The 17,979-nt window shown below is 31.5% G+C and overlaps 3 protein-coding genes across 9 annotated transcripts in view; 1 reads left to right on the top strand and 2 right to left on the bottom strand.

The window, feature by feature from the left end:
- LOC105346993 (mucin-22) overlaps positions 1 to 7,980 on the bottom strand; it is a 45,758-nt gene extending 37,778 nt beyond the window's left edge. Inside the window, exons 1-6 of one of the 2 annotated variants that reach the window (XM_066076067.1) lie at positions 7,832 to 7,980; positions 7,404 to 7,730; positions 6,885 to 7,187; positions 6,436 to 6,699; positions 5,949 to 6,017; positions 5,401 to 5,475 (exon numbers count right to left, since the gene is read on the bottom strand). In XM_066076067.1, the coding sequence (XP_065932139.1) occupies positions 5,401 to 5,475; positions 5,949 to 6,017; positions 6,436 to 6,699; positions 6,885 to 7,187; positions 7,404 to 7,730; positions 7,832 to 7,889 (1,096 nt within the window). In that variant the 5' untranslated portion in view covers positions 7,890 to 7,980. The remainder of the gene's footprint in view (positions 1 to 5,400; positions 5,476 to 5,948; positions 6,018 to 6,435; positions 6,700 to 6,884; positions 7,188 to 7,403; positions 7,731 to 7,831) is intronic. The other variant, XM_034446245.2, reaches the window with a different exon arrangement.
- Positions 1 to 11,895, top strand: part of LOC105346994 (uncharacterized) — a 41,528-nt gene extending 29,633 nt beyond the window's left edge. The window contains exons 4-10 of one of the 5 annotated variants that reach the window (XM_066076080.1): positions 5,381 to 5,483; positions 9,704 to 9,780; positions 10,017 to 10,127; positions 10,492 to 10,624; positions 10,733 to 10,833; positions 10,982 to 11,170; positions 11,720 to 11,895. In XM_066076080.1, the coding sequence (XP_065932152.1) occupies positions 9,736 to 9,780; positions 10,017 to 10,127; positions 10,492 to 10,624; positions 10,733 to 10,833; positions 10,982 to 11,170; positions 11,720 to 11,731 (591 nt within the window). In that variant the 5' untranslated portion in view covers positions 5,381 to 5,483; positions 9,704 to 9,735 and the 3' untranslated portion in view covers positions 11,732 to 11,895. The other 4 variants (XM_066076077.1, XM_066076076.1, XM_066076079.1 and 1 more) reach the window with 4 other exon arrangements.
- Positions 11,896 to 14,640: 2,745 nt separating this feature from the next.
- The window catches only part of LOC136272922 (cell adhesion molecule 2-like), a 51,024-nt gene continuing 47,685 nt past the window's right edge, over positions 14,641 to 17,979 (bottom strand). For both annotated transcript variants that reach the window (XM_066076069.1, XM_066076068.1), the window contains exons 10-16: positions 17,391 to 17,415; positions 17,235 to 17,314; positions 16,752 to 16,776; positions 16,596 to 16,660; positions 16,275 to 16,299; positions 16,111 to 16,172; positions 14,641 to 15,172 (exon numbers count right to left, since the gene is read on the bottom strand). In XM_066076069.1, coding sequence (XP_065932141.1) covers positions 15,150 to 15,172; positions 16,111 to 16,172; positions 16,275 to 16,299; positions 16,596 to 16,660; positions 16,752 to 16,776; positions 17,235 to 17,314; positions 17,391 to 17,415 — 305 coding nt within the window. In that variant the 3' untranslated portion in view covers positions 14,641 to 15,149. The remainder of the gene's footprint in view (positions 15,173 to 16,110; positions 16,173 to 16,274; positions 16,300 to 16,595; positions 16,661 to 16,751; positions 16,777 to 17,234; positions 17,315 to 17,390; positions 17,416 to 17,979) is intronic.

Below are 17,979 nucleotides of genomic sequence, written 5' to 3'. Positions count from 1 at the left end.
CAAAGCCTTAGACTTCTGGCCCCTTAAAATCCCTAATTACGTAACATAAGAGTAAATGATTGCCATGTACAGGTACATTACATTAGAATGAACATAATCGCTTCTATAACGTATCACAAAATATTTAACAGTAAAACGTTATCATTAAAAGACTTTAGAGCCCCCTCAGCCCCTTATTAGAAGGGCCAGCACCTTTTTCATGATTTCAAATGAAAGCTCTTGTCAATTCAAACACTTTTTGTTCAACAAGTAATTACAAATTTTGTACGTTCTTGAGATATTTTGAGAGGGTCGTGTTAGGGGCCAACCCTGTAACTCCTTTTAGGGACCGCATAACAAAGAAATTATAGTTGATTATTGTTAAGCTCAATATTTTAAGCATCTTTTGTTCAATATTGCTTATCCAAATGTTTCTTCATTTTGAGATATTGAGCATCAAAGTTTTGGACTTCTGGCCCCTTAAAATCCCTAATTACGTAACATAGAAGTAAATGATTGCCATGTATAGGTAAATAACCTAAGAATAAACATAATTGCTTCTATAACGCATCACAAAATATTTCACGGTAAAAAGTTATCATTAAAATACTTAAGAGCCCCCTCAGCCCCTTATTTGAAGGGCCAGCCCCTTTTTCATGATCTCAAATGAAAGCTCTTGATTTAATTAAGTTTTTTTGTTCTACATGTTTTAACAAAATGTCTTCATGAAAAGAGATATTCAAAGAAAACCAAGAAAAATCACGACGCCTTTTTTATCCTAATTTTCAAGCTCGGGCGAGCTTCGGCGCTCTTTGAGATAAAGATGATTAATGACCATTAGACACTATTTCAGTCTTTCGTCTATCAGCCCTGAAAAGTTCAACATCATATCTTAAATGGTAAAAGAGCAGTTCTCGTGACAAAATACCCCTATAAAAACCGATAAATCCATGATATCTCAAGACAGGAAGTGACGTCATAAACAAAAAAAATTTCCAACAAGGTTCAGATCAATACCTATCAGAACTGAAAATTTGACGTTAATCAGTTGAGCCGTTTCCGAGAAATCGCGTGCACAAAATCGGTAAGAAAAAAAAAATAATAATAACTAGATACGATCTCGTTACGAGTAACGAGTAGGTCTTCCGTTCAATTTTTAAACGATAGCATTAAAATATCAATGAAATTTCAGAATTCCCCTCAACCACTCCCTTTCAGAAAATGTAAACGATTGTCATTATCCTTTAAAATGCTTAACAAAAAGTTTTGCTTTTTCTCATACAGAACATTAAAGATGTAAGATTTTTGTCCCCTAAAATCCCTAATTACGTCATCAATGGGTTTGGAAATGAGTTCTACAAACTGATATTGTTACGATCAATAACTTTGTTCCTACAATGCATTACAAAATCTGTATCGTTTTTAAGTTATCTGTAATAGAGTTTACGACAGTCTTGGCCCCTAAATAAAGGGGCCAGCCCCTTTTTCTTGAGTTCATTCGAAAGGTCTCACGAATTATAACATTTTTTGTTCTTACACTTATCTAGAATTGTTGTTCATTTTATAATAACAAATGATAGAATATTTTAGGGGCCAGCCCTATAGATCCTTAATGGGGACAGACATTGGTGTTTTGATTAATGGAATCGATTAGAATCATCAATACAGATATTTTCTCTTCTACAATGCTTAACAAATTATGTCTTCTTCTCTAGATATATTGCGTCAAAGCTTTAGCACTTTGGCCCCTAAAAATCCCTAATTACGTAATAAATGGACGTGGCAATGATTTTTTCTGATAGATATTGTAACGATCAACAACTTTGCTTCTATAATGCATTACAAAATCTTTATCGTTTTTTCGTTATCTGTGATAGAGTTTACGAGTTTCTTGGCCCCTAATTTAAGGGGCCAGCCCCTTTTTCTTGAGTTCATTCGCAAGGTCTCACGAATAATAACATTTTTTGTTCTAACACCTATCTAAAATTGTTTTTCATTTTTGAGATATAAATGACTGAATATTTTAGGGGCCAGCCCTATAGATCCTTAATGGGGACAGAGATTGGTGTTTTGATTAGTGGAATTGATTATTATCATTAAGACAGACATTTTCTCTTCTACAATACTTAAGAAAATATGTCTCCTTCTCTAGATATATCGTGACAAAGTTTAAGTACTCTGGCCCCTAAAAAACCCTAATTACGTCATATATGGGCGTGGCAATGATTTTTTCTGATAGATATTGTAACGATCAACAACTTTGCTTCTATAATGCATTACAAAATCTTTATCATTTTTAAGTTATTTCTAATAGAGTTTACGAGTGTCTTGGCCCCTAATTTAAGGGGCCAGCCCCTTTTTCTTGATTTTGTTGAAAAGAACTTTTGATTTTCTACCGCTTTTGTTATATATGTCTTACCAAAATACCAACTGATAAAAAGATACAGATCAAAACGTATAAAAATTTTGGATAAAAATTCGTACCCAATTTTCGTGCCCAGGCGAGCTCAAAGAAATGGCGCCACTGGCGTAAAACAAAATAATAGTGCACAACTTCAGACTATAGACTACATATCCTGAAAATTTCATAGTCATATCTCTGATAGTTTCTGAGATCAGCTCTGCACAAAATAGGTCGTAAAAAACTACAAAATGGCCGATAAATCGGTACCGGAAGTGACGACAACAAAAATTTCAAAAACATATAAAATTCAGATCATGACTCATCATCTCTGAAAAAATGACTGAAATCGGCTGAATAGTTTTCGAGAAATCGCGTGCACAAAATTTGGAAAAAAAAATAATAATAATAACTAGACACGATCTCGTTGCGAGCAACGAGGAGGTCTTCCGTCCGATTTTTAGAATATGGAATGACCTTACGCTTGATCTTCGCCAACGGAATGATCTGGAAAATGAGGCGGGATCTATGAGTAATGGGTGAAAGACTATCTATCCCTTTGGTGTCCCTTATTTGAGGGATCAGCTCCTTTTCATTCATTCTAGTCAAAAGGTATTTTTGTGTACCACTAATAAGTGTTTAGAAATTGGTTACCGTTTTTGAGATATCTGGGAAAAATAGTTTTGATATCCGGTCCTAAAACTCCTTTTAGGGTCCAGATAACAAACAATATATGGTTGTACATTGTTAAGCTCAATATTTTGAGCATCTTTTGTTCAATATTGCTTTCCAAAGTTTTCCTCCATTTTGAGATATTGAGCATCAAAGTTGTAGACTTCTGGCCCCTTAAAATCCCTAATTATGTAACATAAGAGTAAATGATTGGCATGTATAGGTAAATAACATTAGAATGAACATAATTGCTTCTATAACGTATCACAAAATCTTTCACAGTAAAAAGTTATCATCAAAAGACTTTAGAGCCCCCTCAGCCCCTTTTTTGAAGGACCAGCCCCTTTTTCATGATTTCAAATGAAAGCTCATGTCAATTCAAACACTTTTTGTTCAAAAAGTAATTACAAATTTTGTACCGTTCTCGAGATTACTTGAGAGGGTCGTTTTAAGGGCCGACCCTGTTACTCCCTTTAAGGACTGCATAACAAATAAATTATGGTTGATTATTGTTAAGCTCAATAATTTGAACATCTTTTGTTCAATATTGCTTATCCAAATGTTTCTTCATTTTGAGGTATTAGGCATCAAAGTTTTGGACTTTTGGCCCCTTAAAATCCTTAATTACGTAACATAGGTGTAAATGATTGCCATGTATAGGTAAATAACATTAGAATGAACATAATTGCTTATATAACGCATCACAAAAACTTTCACGGTAAAAGGTTATCATTTAAAGACTTTAGAGCCCCTTCAGCCCCTTATTTGAAGGGCCAGCCCCTTTTTCATGATTTCAAATGAAAGCTCTTGTCAATTCAAACACATTTTGTGCAAAAAGTGTTTACAAATTTTGTACCGTTCTCGAGATATCTGGAGAGGGTCGTTTTAGGGGCCGACCCTGTAACTCCTTTTAGGGACCGCATAACAAGGAAATTATGGTTTCAGATTGTTAAGCTCAATATTTTGAGCATCTTTTGTTCAACATTGCTTATCCAAATGTTTCTTAATTTTGAGATATAGAACATCAAAGTTTTGGACTTCTGGCCCCTTAAAATCCCTAATTACGTAACATAGGAGTAAATGATTGCCATGATTAGGTTAATAACCTAAGAATAAACATAATTGCTTCTATAACGCATCACAAAATATTTCACGGTAAAAAGTTATCATTAAAAGATTTTAGAGCCCCCTCAGCCCCTAATTTGAAGGGCTAGCCCCTTTTTCATGATCTGAAATTAAAGCTCTTGATTTAATTAAGTTTTTTTGTTCTACATGTTTTAACAAAATGCTTTGAAGAAAAGAGATATTCAAAGAAAACCAAGAAAAATCATGACGCCTTTTTTATCTTAATTTTCAAGCTCGGGCGAGCTTCGGCGCTCTTTGAGATAAAGATGATTAATGACCATTAGACACTATTTCAGTCTTTCGTCTATCAGCCCTGAAAAGTTCAACATCATATCTTCAATGGTAAAAGAGGAGTTCTCGGTACAAAATACCCCTATAAAAACTGATAAATCCACGATATCTCGAGACAGGAAGTGACGTCATCAACAAAAAAAATTTCCAACAAGGTTCAGATCAATACCTATCAGAACTGAAAATTTGACGTAAATTGGTTGAGCCGTTTCCGAGAAATCGCGTGCACAAAATCGGTAAGAAAAAAAAAAATAATAATAATAATAGGGAAAAAGAAACCTAAGAAAAACAATAAGGTCTTCCGTTGGAAACGGAAGACCTTAATAATAAGAAACAGTACGAAAACTATAAGGTCTTCCGTTGGAAACGGAAGACCTTAATAATAGGGAAAAAGAAACCTAAGAAAAACAATAAGGTCTTCCGTTGGAAACGGAAGACCTTAATAATAATAGGGAAAAAGAAACCTAAGAAAAACAATAAGGTCTTCCGTTGGAAACGGAAGACCTTAATAAGAAACAGTACGAAAACTATAAGGTCTTCCGTTGGAAACGGAAGACCTTAATTATGTCACAGGGGGTGATTCAATATTATTGGTATTTTATGGATAATATGGTACCATTCTCATGTTATACTGTAAAAGTTTTTAGCCGTTGCAAGACAGGTTACTATAATGAGTATCAATCCGTTAAAATTGTAACAATTATAATGTATCAAAGAATGAAATTTTCTCCTACAATCTATTTTTAACATGGCAAGAAGCACTTTGCAGTGATTCTATGTTGTATGCTTTTCAAGAATATTATACCAGTTATATTATTTGTTTGTACGTGTGATTTGATATAATAATTTGTTGATATATATATTTTGTTGACAATGGTAAAAAGAAATGTATTACTTTCCTCATTATTTCAGAGAAAATGAAATTTTATTACCTGTAGATTTGAAAACTTGAGCAGTTGATTCATCGGTGGTTGGTACAGAGGAAGTAATACCTGAACCTTTGAAATCTTGAAAGGTAAAATAAATTACATAATAAACCGCGAATTAGCAAAGTTGCTTTGTATAACATTTTTTAAAGAGATGAATATTTTTAGAAGGAAAACAATGGACTTTAAACATTTTACATTCATAATAAATGTTGAGCGTTTGCAGCAATTTTAGGTCACTCGTATAAAATTTTCACATTAAAAATAAACTTTGTACCGGTTTATTAAACATTAAGCAGAAAAGCAATGAGACATAGAATAAAAAAAACTATAGAAAACAAAGCAAAAAACTCAAACAATTAATTAATAAAGAAATGACTACACAGAATTGGAAATGCGTTTTTCTAGTAGATTTAATGTTATGCGCTTGCTCCAGAATAGAAATGAATTTTGACGACAATTCTTATAAAGTACATATCTTTATTGATTGATTTAGTTTGTTAATAAATATAAGAATTATTTTTATATTTATTATGGAGGAAAGGGAATATCACCTGTGGTTTGGAATATTGAAGTAGTTGAATCATCCAAGGTTGATACAGAGGAAGTTATACTTGAAACTTCTATATTATATAGAATCAAAATAAATCTTAATTAGGAATAAATTGCCATGACGATAACTTCCTTTTACAGTTGGAGAATGTAAACACGTGGTTTTTCTGTGTAAAAATGTGGAACAGTTACATGTAATTAAAATGTGTACATGCTATATATATAGGCCTGATGGTTCACGCAACGATTTCTGTATAATGGATTTATGAGGAATTTAAAGATTATGCCTAAGGCATACATTGATATCATTTTACTCTGTTAACATTAATAAATCATCGTTTAAAATTGATTCAAGAATTGAATCAAGAAAAATATGTATTTTCATTCAACAAATCAAAATGCTTTCGTTTACGTTAATACTTTTACAATTTATGCACAAATATTTGTCATACTAGTATTTGTATAAATTGCTTACATACAACAACATACCATTTACTTCAACCGTGACAAACGCTGGTTTTGAAGTCCCGGCAGTGTTACTACAAGTACATGAGTAAGTGCCTTTGTCAGACAGTTGCACGTCCATTATGATATATGTTTGACTGCTGCTGATCTGAATACTGTCTTTAGTCCAGCTAAACGCTAGGTCAGTGTTTGGATTGGCATCTTTGACCAAACACTCCACAGTGACACTAGCAGCATTGACCTGGGTTACTATATTTGATCCAGGGGATATAACTACATCTGGAACATCTATAAACACATTTTAAACGTTTGATAAACCCCAACCTAAACTTATTTACACAAATTTAATTAAAGAAGTCATTTAATTGAAAACGGAGTTTACTTGAAAAACACATTAAAATCTGAGATTCATGAAAAAAAAAAGAAGAAAATAATGATTGTCATATTCAGTCATTACGCTAAAAGTTTCTTACATAACACATCAAGAGTTTTCAAATCACTATGCTCAGATGTCAGGCCTTTCTCTTCGTTTGCTACACATCTAAGTGTTGTTCCTTTATCTTGTTTTTGGACTTTGTCGATGGTTAGTGCTTGTCCCCCATTACCCGTCACAGAGAAGCGAGGGTCATTGACGGGAGCGTAGTTTACAAACCACGAGTAGGTAAGTGGAAGCCCTGGGGCTGGGTTCGATGTTGAAGTTGTGGAACATGTAAAAGTTTGAACTGTACCCGATATGATTGTGTTCTCAGTAATAATGGTTGGTTTTCTTGGCTGTGCTATTTTAATGGAGCAGAAGATAAAAGATTGTGTATTGTTTAAAAATAAAACAAAATGAACAGGTATAGCTCGAAGATAAATTTGAAAATTATAAATTCAAAATTTTGTCATAACAATATTACTCCTAGTAATCTACGTGGAAATTTCAAAGAAAATCAAGTCTTATTAAACACAATAACGTTAGAGCAATTGTAAGTCTCATAATTTTTACTTACCCATAACATATAGGGTATTAGCGGATGAGGTTGAGGTCGAAGCGAAATATATTCCTCCATCGCTAAGACTGACGCTACTAGTGAAACAAAGGTTGACCCGATTGTTGGCTTCATCAAGTCCACATGCTACTCTACCTATGTAATTTGCATCAATTTCAACAAGAGGACTTGCACCGTCAAAAAGCCTTGCCATTGTGCATACAGGTGCTGATCCTTTGAAAAGAACCATAATCAGGAAGGTTCCTGATACATCAACACCAATAATAGGAATATTTAGACATCCTTGGTGGTTTTGGTGAATGTATGCTGGTTGTATTTGTTGTAGAGCTAAATATAAATTTCAGTGACTCAAGATTAGCACGCATCATTTCGTTAAAATATACAAAAACAATATACACACAAGGTTGACATATGTTACATATACCTACCTTTTTCAATAAGAACACAAATAAGAAGAAATGCAGTTTGATAGGCCAAGTAATGCATTTCAACACGTAAAAACAATACTAAGCATAAGGTTTTTCTTTAAAAGTGTATATATTTTAAAAGTCAACATTCTTTACTTAATCAGTGATGAATCAAAGTCAAGTAATGGTTTCTTTCATTCCCTTTCTTTTTTCTTCACTGCTTGCAGCTATTGTGAAAAGCAAATGATCGATAATGAGTCGGAATTATAAGTTATGCATGGGTCTCTTGATCTTTCACTTATCCCAAAGCTACGAAATTGTGATATTGTGTTATTTTGATCACACCCTTTACAGTCTTCCTGGTTTGTCGCTTGTTTGGGGGAATGTCTTAAGTGTGTCTCTTTGTTTGACGATATAAAATAATATTTAAAAAACAAATTTATTGAAAATGCAGCAAGAATCCTTATTTTTTATAAACAAGAACTTCAAGAGTTTTGAGCAAATTTGTTTTACTTCCTCTTTATTATATTTTAAATTTGAGTTTTTCTTGTCATGTCAGGTCGAATGTCTTTTGTTTAAATGACTCCTTCTACCTCATTAAAATTTTTGCTTTGCTAATTTCAAATTATTTTAAACGTATTTATTTTCTTCAAGCTGTACACACGCTAGCAAATTTGTATTGAAATGAAAAATGTCGACAAGACTATTTGACCTCCTGAATTAGGTTGGAAAAATTCAATAAAAGCGATAACCTTGCATATCAAAATGACAGCTAGAGTATTTAAACTTCCAGACATTAATAGCAAACCAAAAGTTACTGTTGCCGCTATCTGGGTAAGTGTAATCGAAGAAGGTTTTTTTTACAATTTAATGTGAACAACGAGTTTAATTGTAACAAAACTGTATATTTTCAAAAAATGATAATTTGTTTTCTTTCAAAAGGATAGTGATATCATTTATTTGCTTTATGACGTCCCCCTGCAATACCAAACGCTTGTTTTCTAGTTTTGTTGTATGTGGGTATTTTACTTGGAATTCCTTAGACATGATTTACTTTATTTTACTTTATATTTCTCTATAACATATTGGAAAAAATGCTCAATATGCTTATTATTTATCTTTAAATATTATTTCTTTTTATTACCAATCCTTTGTATAATATCAAGAGGCTTTATGTCAAAAGGTTATATCGGTTAAGACTAAGATTATGGCTTGTGTTTGCTTATGATTCAATCTTTAAGGGTTCAAATCCTCTGTACATATTGCTTGATAACGAATCAGGTCAACAGTAACATTGTTTACATGTATCCAAACAGAATATCCATTGAAAATAAACACATTTTACCTTTTGTTACTGATTATTTGAAAGAGTTAATTTCTATTCCATAAAAGTACGAAAAAAGGTTATAATGCAGCAAAGTTTTTTTTCTTAACTGCATCAATCAATAATTACCTTTTTACAAGAATTTAGATTAGGTTTCTGCAGTATTCTCTTTATCAATAATTAAGAGAGAAAATCCAAGCGTTATCCAATATTTTGAGCCAGATGTCGATTATACCCATTTAACAATAGGATTTCTTTTTAGTACACAGTTTGAATGGAAGAAGTTCATTAATTTCTGATCCCAGATCATATTTTCTATTGATTTTAAAATTGATGACAAAGTAAAAAAAACTAGGTCGTTATTTTAGAATTATGTGACTCTTTATCAGAATTTAAAAAAGGTTACATAATTCATAAGTGTGCGTTCGTGTCTCCGACTTTTTTTAGTTTTTAAGTTAAGGTAAAGAGCTTTATGTACAACATTTATTTTGTACTGATGGCAAAGGGTGTCGATATCCTACTTATGCAAATGCTTTTAAAATGAAAATGTTTGTCTGTTCACATTTCAGTCCATGTAAAACCTTTTATCAGAACTTTGACGATGTCTCGATTAACCAAAGATCAAGTAAATTATCCACCAGAAGAGGTTAGCATATTGATAACAAATCATTCAGCAGTTCCTGGAACACTTCAAGTCTGATGAATTTTAAAATAATTCCTTTTTTATCAACTGGCTTTTCAAAACAAATGTGACATGAGTCAGATGAACAGGTTCAATTCAAAGTTAATGCAGAACTTTATCTCACGTTTTATGCTACAAATGTATTGCTGCAAATAAATAGTTCCACCTATCTAAATAGCTTGTGTTTTTATGGATTTTAGGTTGATCCTTTCGTAATGCTGTATAATATTCAACACCAAATTGGACATGCTGTAGAAGATGCGGCTGGAGATGTAACTGCTAAAAATAAACTAAAATCAGGATCTCTCTTTGTAAGCATTTTTATAGCACTTTTATTTGAATACGTATATAAATGCAGAGACAATTATTTTTTTCATGTCAGCATCCAAAATTGAAGTAGCAATAATAATAGAAAACACTCTTGAGATTCTATGTCGGTACGATTTAAAATCAAGACACTAGGTTTGTTTAGTCTGTTTTTATTTTCAAAGAAAAACGTCATATTGACATATTTTTGTCATAAAATTAAGGTAATTCATGTTTATTCATATATGCAATATACTTTTGAATAAAAATATTAATTTTGTAATGATTGGTGTATATCTCGAAAATAGCTTATGCTGATTTACTTGAATGGAAAGTATTGTACGTGTGCATATGTATGACTAATTTCAGAGTACTTTTGAAACTGGCAATCAGATAATGCTGGTTTCTAGAACTAGTGGACGGGCCCTGAGGATACTACGGACTAAAGCTGATAAACTCAAAGTGGATGGAAGAGGGACTGTAACACGCCAAGAATGGAACGGTTGTTTACTTTGATTTCTTAAGGGTCTAAGAACAATATTTTGTTAAATACTAAAAGATTAAATTCATGAGATGTTTAATTTTGAGTTTTGTTTGTATATAATTTCAGCGGTTTGGACGGTCTTTAATGAGGGACACAATCAGGTTCGGCTTCATAATCACAATAACTTTCTAGCAATCGTCAATGGAGAAGCTACCGTGATCACTGTAGTGAGTAAAAATCTTCTGGGCAGTAATAGTTGTATCGGGAAAAATCTATGTAAAACTTATTGCAACTAACAAACATGTAAGTAAGGAAATTGAGAAACTAATTTGATCATATTAGTTAACTAGTATAATAGTCAGAATAATCTTTCAGCCAGAGGGATCTGAACACAATATATTAGAAACTAAGCTTCAGTTGGTGCTGGATCCGGAGAGTTTTGTAGCCCTGGAGTCTATTCAGGAACCAGAGAAGTGTGTGGGGGTGGAAGACAATGGAAGCATGAAGGCAGCAGAGAACTGTACTTCTTCCGATAACCACGCCATGTTTGGTATTCATTTGATAGTAAGATTACGCCATATTTGCTGTTATTTCATCTTCGCGTGAGATTTTTCACTGGCTATGAAGGCGATAGCAAGGTTAATGTTCCCGAGACAGCAACAATTTTCCGATGCGAAGCGAAGCATCTACAGTTATAGTTACAATACACTTGATTTTGTGGAGAAAAAAAGGTATTTAATTGTATATGTACCGAAGAAAAGTTTATATGTCGGTTGTGTAGAGTTTGTTGATGGTTAACAAATTAGAGTTATCGGACTTTGAACATGGATAAAGTAGAGGTGTTTCGAGAAAAAAAAAATAAGGGATGACTATTTACAATTTACAAACAGCACATACACATTTCACGTTATATAAAATAGCAGATTTTTTGTCGTCCTTTTACACGGAGGTATAAAAAATGTATATTGGCCAATGAGTCGAAGAGTATTTAAATTGTACAATTACTAGTATTACATTTGATATATAATTGACCGAGACCATGACTTATATTAACTGACTTAAGAGAAAAAAAATAAAATGTTACCTGCTAGTAATAATACTTTTTATTTACAGGAAAAGGCATGAGACTTATCGAGAAAAATACTTTGAAGGATATAGATACCGGTCTGCTAAAGAGTCTGACTTGAAGCTGAAGAATATGCACGTGACGGTTTTAACGTTAGCCATATTGGAGTGTGCAACTTGTAGTTTTTATCAAATACATTGTGTTGTGAATGTAAATCTGATTTTGTTGTATAAGAAAATGGTAATTACACAGCATTCATATGTGTTGTATGATTGTTAATTTATTGTTCTTTGCCTATAATGACACTCCTTGCAATCAAGGAAAAAGTCATTTTGATTTCTAAGTTTCAATGTAAATAACATTTGCACGTTTATTCAAAATTATTTTTTCAACTGTAAGGGTAGAGTATAGCACTTTAAGATGTAATATGAACAAAAGCAATCTCACTGTCGAAAAATTTTGAAATCTGGAATAAAAGATCATTTATTTTTAAAATCTAAAAATTTCAAGTCTAGAACTCTTGAAATACTGATCACTACCTGACAGTTAAAACAAATGCTACGTTACGATGTGGAAACTTCTTTAGGATAAAACACAAAATTACGGCTAATTCTAGTGTTTGAATTTTGAAATGAAATTAACAAAAGATATACAAACTTTATTCATTTTAAAGAACTGTAATTCATATATTACTCAAAGAATCTGGTTTTTATTATAATTTATGAAATAAGAAATAATCTTTTCTGGAATTTCTTAACACTTTGATCAGTGATGACTTTTTTAATACTATATCGTGATTAGAATTCGACCATCGCCAATTCCAACCAAACGATGGAAATATGGCTAAATCTTTCCTTTTATATCGAGTTGGGCTGGACTTGGACCAGTAACTGTTTAGAATTATGTGGTGTTATGCTTAGAATGTCGATGTCATTTTTCAGTATTATATAATTTATAAAAGATTGATGTTCAACACCTTGAAACAAATAATATGAATAAAAACAAATTCAGTGTAAGTCTTCTTTTATTTTTGATTTTAATTTAAATGGTGGGGCATATGTATATCCTTACCCATGCATGAATAGTATTTGTATGTGTTTGCATGTATATGGGACTAAGGTTTGTAAGGCATATGTATATCCTGCCAAATATTAGTCCATTTTAAAGGTATAGGAATGCACTTTGCCACTTAAAATTTTCTCCCTCCCTCCTTGGGGTCTGAACTTGATTTAATTAGAATTAATCAAGTACATGGCGCTTTCAGACCACAAGGATTATGTTTTTCATAAATTATCTAATCAATCACATCATTGATTACATCAGTAATGGGAGTTATGGATTATTTTAGTTGTAAAATATTATGGCATAAAGAATGAAATATTCATAATTTTATGATTAATTTTATGAACTTATTAATTATTGTTATATAATCATCTATTGTCATTTTCCTGATTATTTCAAACCAAATTTGGTTAAACAATAAAGTCACAAAAGTGGGAGAGTGCAACATACCTATTTGTTATGTGATGTTTTACTGTACAAAGATGAAGGGCTCAGGTGGTTTAATTTCGAGCGGATAGAGGTTAATTATTTCATGAGTTAGAAATAATGCTATTTGCAGTAATGGTCTATTTTGAAAATCATCAATTATGTATAAAGTAGTTTACGCTTTTGTTTAGAAGAAATTATACTTTCTTTCAAATTTCATTTTTTTTGTTCAAAATACTGTTTCACACAAATGTTTTTATTCAGAGAGAAATAAACTATATTTACCGATTTAAGCTCATTGTGTTTTCTCTGCCATTCTTGTTCCCTTTGTGCCTGCTTAATTAAGATACCGAATGATTGCATTTTATAATGTCATAAATTTTTCAAACTAACACAGACCGTACATATTCTCGCGCTATTTAAGAAATAAGGAACCATTCTTTGAGTATTATGATGTGATAATTTCGTTCAGGGCGTGATCAAATTGAATAAATCCCAAAGGGCTTTATAATAGATTTGATCACATCTCGCCTGAAATTATCACCTCATAATATTTAAAGAATGATTCAATATTATTCTTATTTATATAATTTTCAGCAATTGTACGATAAAGAAATTAAAATATAATGTGTGTGCCGACCGGTGTCATCCCGCTGGCGCACCAACAATACGCCATTTGAATTTATTGGACTGTATAAAGCAAAATTGATTCGTATTGTTATCACAGACAGAGACACTGGAAAATGTAAATATGATTTATTGTGCGGAAGATACGGACACTTTGCGGATAACATTTTATACCTATTTACTTACTATCGAAAGCCATCAAATAGGTATTTTTAAGAAATTTGATGTTAAACAATTTACAGTTATCGGTCTTTGAATTTAATGTACCGACTCCATATAATTAGAAAAAAAAATCAAAGATTACCCAAGGGTGGATAACACGAGAAATATTTCACGGTCAGCGTTGTATAGAGGAAATAGCAGGTTTATTCATCGGATTTCAAATTTAACCAAAAAAAAACAACCCACAGAATTATCTGATGCAAAATAAAAAATGCAGATATGCCTTAAAGGGGCATGGTCACGATTTTGGTCAAATTCTTCATATTTTTTTTCATTATTTACAATGCTTTAAAAAAATGCATTTCTAATGATCAAATAAAATTTAAGAGTCATTCGTAGAGTTATAAGCAAGATACAGGGCTCACGATTCTTTGTCATGTAAACAAGGTTCGTGCCCTGTTTTTGTTTATATAGGTTCAATCTTTTTTCAGCTTATTTGTCTATCTTTTTATTTATAATAAGCATAAATTAACAGTTCCTAACGTTTAAGACATTTGTTTAAAGTTTAAAACAGAAAGTTTTACTTTAACATTCAAAATGTAAATAAACGGTTTGTTTGCATAGCATATTTCAAGTTTTGTTTATCAATTTGATACTTTAAAGGTAAAATGAATATTATACTTGCCTTGAGCGAAAGCCAGTGTGCAAAATATGAAGATTAATATGTTGGCTCCGAAAGCTTTTATTCTCCATTTTTATTGCAGATGTTGAAGCAACTCTTTCATCCACGAAATTTCAATCGAAGAGGAAGTAAAATACATGTAACAATGTATTTTTATTCTGTTTTCAGGTTTTAGCCTTCCTTTGGTTAAAAACTTTGGTTAAAATTAAAATAGCACATGTCTTCTTTGTCGTTAACATTTTTACATGCCTTTGTTTAAAAATCAATGCCATCATTTACTTTATCGAATTTACCGAACAAGTCCATCAAATAATTATCGATAGAAATTGGCATTTCTTATTTAACTACTATTATGCAAAGTATTAAAAAAACAAGAAAGAAAAAGAAAAATAACAAAAACAAGAAAAAACAATGAAATTATAATTATAGTTCAATTGAATGCAATTTTATTTCAAAGTCGACATGATACTGTCAGTACCATCTATTCAATGGGTAACATGATTGGTGGACGAAGAAAATTAGTAAGCGGTCAGGTACGGATCTGTAAAATAAAATATAAAATCATTTAGACAATTTTTACATTACATCATCATTGCAAACAGTTTGTAAATCACATTCGATTTTCATAAAAAGCTGTTTAACAGATCCTTTATCAATAATCAATACATGCTGTATACAAAGAGGTATTCCTTTAAAACAATAGACCAATTTACACTTTACAAAAGTTAAGTCCCTTGGCCGCCATCTTTGGGGAAACCCATAGATTTCTCATAGTAGCCTTTGTAGTTAAAAGTTTTATAACTTTCTCATTTGACATTAAAAATCCGTTTCCGTTCTGTATTTTGATTGCCCCAAGATGGGGTAACACAAATATTGAAGGCAGGAATTAAATTCCAAAAGATTTCATTACAGGACGCCCAAATACTTGGTTGCATAAAGAAGAAAAAAGTTCGTTTTCCCTTTTGATCTTTGGGTTGACCCCGCAAGCGGAAACAACTTTTGCAAAGTGTGGATTGGATTATTATATAAGGACAAATGCAGTTAAATATGTTTAGCATGATAAATTTGAAAGTTCTTTTGCGCTATTACAAAGTCCGTTTCAAAATGTTTCAAAATCAATGATATTGACTTTTTAGATAATTGTTTTATTTTCTGAATTCGTTCTTATTCTTTGGTCGTGGCCATTACAACATTCGTCCCGACAAGCCTTGTGCGACGATATTCAGGTTGTATTCTGCTTAGTTTTGTTCATTCTTATGTCATCATGTTCATCAGTATCTTTATTTTATTGGGTACCAGAATAACGAGGTTTTTCCATAATTCCTCAAATCGGAAATCAGGGTATCAAAAAAATCATATCAGTTATGTATTAAAATTCCAGACCTTCAAAAGGTATTGTTTGAAGCATTTAGTATATCCATATGTTAATTGCCTGTTTTTAAAAGTAAACAAAAATAGATGATACATCATAATAATTACCAAGACTTTCTTCATATATATCGTCAGAAATCACCACATATTCCGGGGTTTCACCGTCATGACTGTAATTCATTTGATTTTATGAATCGCACAATAATGTCTTTTAACTCGAAGAATTGCTACGATAATCTTTTTTGTAATATTTTAAAACAGATTTGTCTTACCTTAGGCCTTCATTTTGTGTATTACCTAAAAAAAACATTAAAGGCATTGTGTTCATTGTTTACAAAAGTATTATTTCTTTATTTTCTTTAAGTATGAAATTTCTCACTAGCATCAAATTGCAGCATTGATATAAACTTTGCCACTAGCTTATAACTTCTAAAATACCAAGTTTTATTGTCTTTTACTTAGGATATTTGCTATCATGCATACATGCTTAAGAGTGGTTGTGTAGGAAAGCATGAACGTTAAAAATGATTAAATATATTTACATATAATTAACATTAACATCAGACACATAATGATGATGACATAAATTTTACCATGACTTTCTTCATAGACATCGTCAGATATCACCACCACATAGTCTGGAAGAGCTTCTTCGTTGCTGTGTTATGAAAAAAGTTACGAACTGTAAATAATATGTCCTTCACTAGACCTCAACCTCAGTATTTGATAAGATATAAACTTTGTCTTACCTAGAATTATCTCTTTGAGTGTCATCTGTAATTATTCATCAAATCATTATTATTGTAAAATAAAGTCCCAGTACTTCTTTTTAATCATGAAAACTTACAACAAACATTTAACTTTAAAAAGTTCAATGGAATTCAAGTAATTCAAGTCATTTCAAAATAAACTCGGCTTAAAACTTATAACCTACATGCTGATATATGAATAATAAACGAGGCCGAGGCACGTTATACACACACACACACACACACACACACACACAGTCCACGTTAATTAAATTTCAAAATATTTCGTTACTTTGTACAATAACTTTCATATATTTGAGAGAAAGAGACATTGTTATGGCTGGAATACAGGAATGATGGATAAAGTTATAAAAAAAATGCATGGCCAAATAGCAAAAATTTATTTTATGACTTCTAAATTTTCATAAAAAATATCTAGGAGTATGAAACTTTATTTATGGGTTATTCACACAAGATTCTTACTTTTTTGCTCAAAGGGGGATTTTGTATAGTGATGACTGTTGACTCTCCAGAGGTCTTCCATGACATAAGAATTATTCTTTCTAAAAAAAAAAAATATCATAGCTAGTGTTCCCAAAGTTTACATTTCAAATGTACTAAATCTTAAACATAACTTACTTGGATTTTCTTTGCAATTTACAGCCTGAAAAGTAATAAATAGTATCAGTTCATTTATTTTTTATTAATTATTTATGAAAATTGATTAAAAATCTGTGAGAAATATTTTGTTTTGTACGAAAGCCTAGTGAGGTCAAATATGAATGTTAAAAAAAATAATAAAATGTCGTAATAACGAGATAAAAAGTCGTTATAACGAGATAAAAAGTCGTTATTACGACTTTTAAAAGTCGTTATAACGAGTTAAAAAGTCGTTATTACGAGATAAAAAGTCGTTATAACGAGATAAAAAGTCGTTATTACGACTTTTTAAAATCGTTATAACGAGATAAAAAGTCGTATTAACGAGATAAAAAGTCGTTATTACGACTTTTTTTAAGTCGTTATAACGAGATAAAAAGTCGTTATAACGAGATAAAATGTCGTTATAACGAGATAAAAAGTCGTTATTACGACTTTTTTAAGTCGTTATAACGAGATAAAAAGTCGTTATAACGAGATAAAATGTCGTATTAACGAGATAAAAAGTCGTTATTACGACTTTTAAAAGTCGTTATAACGAGTTAAAAAGTCGTTATTACGAGATAAA

The sequence above is a fragment of the Magallana gigas genome, chromosome 2 (assembly GCF_963853765.1).
Source record: "Magallana gigas chromosome 2, xbMagGiga1.1, whole genome shotgun sequence".
In the NCBI taxonomy this organism is placed as follows: Eukaryota; Metazoa; Mollusca; class Bivalvia; order Ostreida; family Ostreidae; genus Magallana; species Magallana gigas.
The sequence above is the reverse complement of the archived record's forward strand: the minus strand, read 5'-3'. Positions and strand labels throughout refer to the sequence as shown.